This window comes from Octopus bimaculoides, chromosome 3 (genome assembly GCF_001194135.2).
Source record: "Octopus bimaculoides isolate UCB-OBI-ISO-001 chromosome 3, ASM119413v2, whole genome shotgun sequence".
Lineage (NCBI taxonomy): Eukaryota > Metazoa > Mollusca > Cephalopoda > Octopoda > Octopodidae > Octopus > Octopus bimaculoides.
The window spans coordinates 94,207,203-94,211,070 of NC_068983.1; the positions used below are offsets into that span (position 1 = coordinate 94,207,203).

At 34.8% G+C, this 3,868-nt stretch overlaps 1 protein-coding gene across 3 annotated transcripts in view; it reads left to right on the forward strand.

Moving 5' to 3' along the window:
* Nucleotides 1–3,868, forward strand: part of LOC106882165 (PSME3-interacting protein) — a 21,920-nt gene that overhangs the window by 10,885 nt on the left and 7,167 nt on the right. For all 3 annotated transcript variants that reach the window (XM_014932745.1, XM_014932743.2, XM_014932744.2), the window contains exon 4: nucleotides 314–435. In XM_014932745.1, the coding sequence (XP_014788231.1) occupies nucleotides 314–435 (122 nt within the window). The remainder of the gene's footprint in view (nucleotides 1–313; nucleotides 436–3,868) is intronic.

Below are 3,868 nucleotides of genomic sequence, written 5' to 3' on the forward strand. Positions count from 1 at the left end.
TATATATATATATATATATATATATATATATGTGTGTGTGTGTCTGTGTTTGTCCCCCCAACATTACTTGACAACTGATGCTGGTGTGTTTACGCCCCTGTAACTTAGCAGTTCGGCAAAAGAGACCGATAGAATAAGTACTAGGCTTACAAAGAATAATTCCTGGGGTCGATTTGCTTGACTAAGGGTGGTGCTCCAGCATGGCCGCAGTCACGACTGAAACAAGTAAAAGAGTAATACATGTGAACACATATATATCTAACTTTTCATTCTTTCAAATGTTATAATTGTCCATTCTTCCTCTGTTTCTCAGGAAATTCAGTAAAAGGTTTAGAAGAGGATGAGGTCAGCTTTTTGGATTACATTTCTAAGCAACAAGAAAGATTACAGAAAGAAAGAGAAAAAGAACAAGCAAATGTTATGGAAGAAATGACTATATCCTTTGACTGATGGATCTGTTTCCAGGGGCAAATTAAAATAGTTTCTAAATAATATTTCTCTATCCAAAACATTTTATACACATCTTACATTTTTTTTTATTTGTTTATTTCCATGTTTAAGAGGTGTGATTGTTAAATTATTAACAGATTAGTTTTGTATCTTGAAGTGTTTTAACTTAATCATGTTACTGATATTGCATTAAGTTTTAGATTTGTCTCATCTTTTATACATATATATATATGGAGAGAGAGAGAAAGTGTCACACTTAGCTCAGGTAAAACAATGTCAATTTATCAGTTAAAATATAATCTAAAATATGAGTTATATCCAATCATTGACACTATGCATTGTCCCAGTTTGCCCATCTGTAAATATACAGTAGAGGTTTAATGTAATTGATGACTTTCTTTAGCTTGCAATACTTGAACTCATAACTTTTCAGTGGCCTGTGCAAGGCCACAAGAAACCACTCTAGATTTTGTTTGTTTTTTTTTAGCAGGAATTCGTATATGAGGACAATTCTTCAATAGTTTACCAACAACATTATAATGTACAAGGAAGTATTCTGGCATCTATCTAACTAGACATGTTTTCACAGAAAATTAGAAATTATGCACACCCCTTGCATACCAGTGACATTCATTTTACTTCTACCACTTGAAGTCAAAGCAAGGAATGGATGCACACACACAAACAAACAACGTCTTTCAGTTTCCATCAATCAAATCTACTCATACGGTTTTGGTCAGCCCAGAGCTCTAGTAGAAGACATCAAAATTACCACACAATGGCACTAAACCCAAGACTTTATGGTCATTCCACTTCTTTACATATCAATCTCTGGTCAAAATGATGATATAATGCTAACATTTTTTGTTGACAAACATCCCATTGCTCTGTGCTGTCAAAGACCATTGAAAAACAGATAAAGTTGACTCAAATAAGTCTCTGTTTAGCCCATGCTAGCATAGAATAATAGACATAAAAATGAACAAACAAGTAGAAGTCTAGAAATTGTAGCAAAATTTTATTTTAGGTGACTCACAAAATGATCTAGAGAATTCCAGATATTGTTAGAAAGTAAATTTCTTTTAAAGAATAGCTAACCATACGTATCAGAGAAACAATAGTAAACAAGAAAATGAAAAACAATAAAGATATTTTTAAATAAGATAATCAGAGCTGTAGAAGCTGTTACCTAAACTTTTGTACTCATGTACTATTTGAGATTTTTGTGGTTGGGTTTCAATTTAAACATCTATAAGGAAAAGGTGGATATTGGAAGAAACTTCCAGCAGATTGTAGCTGCAGGTGGGAAGAACTGAACAAAGAATAGAAGCTACTGTTGTAGGAATAAAACAGGCAGAGAGAAGACATTGTGTAACTGTAATCTAGTGGTTGTAGCTTGTTGAGCTGTAAAATCTCTGTCTAATCTGTCAAATGCTTTCTTTTAAACATGGTCCAAAATTTTTGACTTTCTGACAAGGATCATCTTCAACATGTATGTCTGTTTTTCATGCTGGCATGGGTTGGACGGCTTGACAGGAACTGGTAAGGCCAGGGGGCCATACCAGTTTCCATAGTCTGCTTTAGCTTTGTTTCTATGGCTGGATGCCCATCCACTACACAGAGTATGCTGGGTGCTTTTTATGTGGCACCAGCACACACACCAACACTTTTTATGTGGCACCTTGGTTTTAGGGTCTTGATTCTGTTGTGATGGGCAAGTCTTCTCAAGTACAGCAATGTGCCACATATCTTAGTCCTCTGTCATCAGTCATTTGGTATCAGTCCCCTGTCAAGGGCATAAATATTTTTGTCAATTGTCAGACATTGCTCACATACAGTATGTTTAATGCTGAGTTTCCTTCATTTTTTTTCTTTTTTATATTTATATTCTTTTACTTGTTTCAGTAATTTGACTGTAGCCATGCTAGACCACTGCCTTGAAGGGTTTTAATCAAACAAATTGATCCCAAGACTTATTTTTTAAGTCTAGGATTCATTCTATCAGTCTCTTTTACCAAACTGCTAAGCTACAGGGACATAAGCACACCAACACCGGTTGTTAAGCAGTGATGGGGAGACAACACAAAGACACACAGATACATACATACATACATATATATTTATACTAAGGGCATTACTATACATAAATGCCTCACGCTAGGAGGGACTTTTAAAGTCAAAACTACCATAATAAACACAACACAAGGGAATGCAACTCTAGAAGCGAGCCTCACCGCCAAGTCTGATTTTAGGAGACTCACTTCGAGAGTTGCATTCCTTCGTGTTCGGTAAAATGTATTTATTATGATAGTTTTGACTTTAAGAGTCCCTCCTAGCATGAAACATTTATGTATAGTAATGCCCTTAATATAAATAAATATATTTATAGGGAATAATTAATAAATTTTTCCCTTATGAGGTTCTTTCACACTAAATACTTAATAAATTCTTATAAAGATTTTATCCTCTATTTTAAATTGTATATATATATATATATATATATATACATGACTGGCTTCCTTAAGTTTCCATCTACCAAATCCACTCACAAGGCTTTGGTCATCTCAAGGCTATAGTAGAAGACACTTGCCCAAGGTGCCACACAGTGGGATTGAAGCCAAAACTATGTGGTTGGGAAGCAAGCTTCTTACCACACAGCCATGCCTTTTCTTTTCCGTTTCATTAACAAAATTATTTATTACACTAGCAGAGCAACCCAGCGCTGCCCGGGAATGAAATTGTTGCTTATATACTGGAAGGAAAAAAGCAAAATATGCTGTATAGAAATCTGAGGACATTCTGTAGATGGACTCTCAGATGAATGATGAATGGGCACCTCTCATGAATTGGAAAATTGAAGATGCGCCAAAAAGCCTCATTGGTACTTGGAAACTTTTATGAAAATTAAAATGTGGCTTAAATGAAAAAAATTATTTACGTGAATATCCTCACAAGAGTAATTGAAATAAATTGCGATTGTGGAACCCCTCACGCACGCACGAAAGCACGCGCACGCACACACACAGAGTATCACACATCAAATGAAATGGAAGTGTGTGTGTGTGTGACTGAGAGAGAGAGGTTTGTTGTCATGTATACGTACATGCATAAATATGCATACATCTTTGTGTGTGTGCGTGTGTATGAGAGAGAGAGAGAGAATAAATCTATACTATATATAAAACAGAGATGTGTGTGTAATCGACTTCACCAAATGCTTCCATACTTGTGATGCGTGAATAATTTGACCTTGGATAAATGTTAGGCTCTTCATTTGATTTTTTTTATCTCTAATTAAAAATAAATAATATTGCTTTATATTTAAGATTCACTTCTTTAAAAAGGTTCTTCAATATCAACTTCCGGTATTGACATAACAACGGCAAAAAGCTTCACTCTCTATTTTGTGTATGAGAAA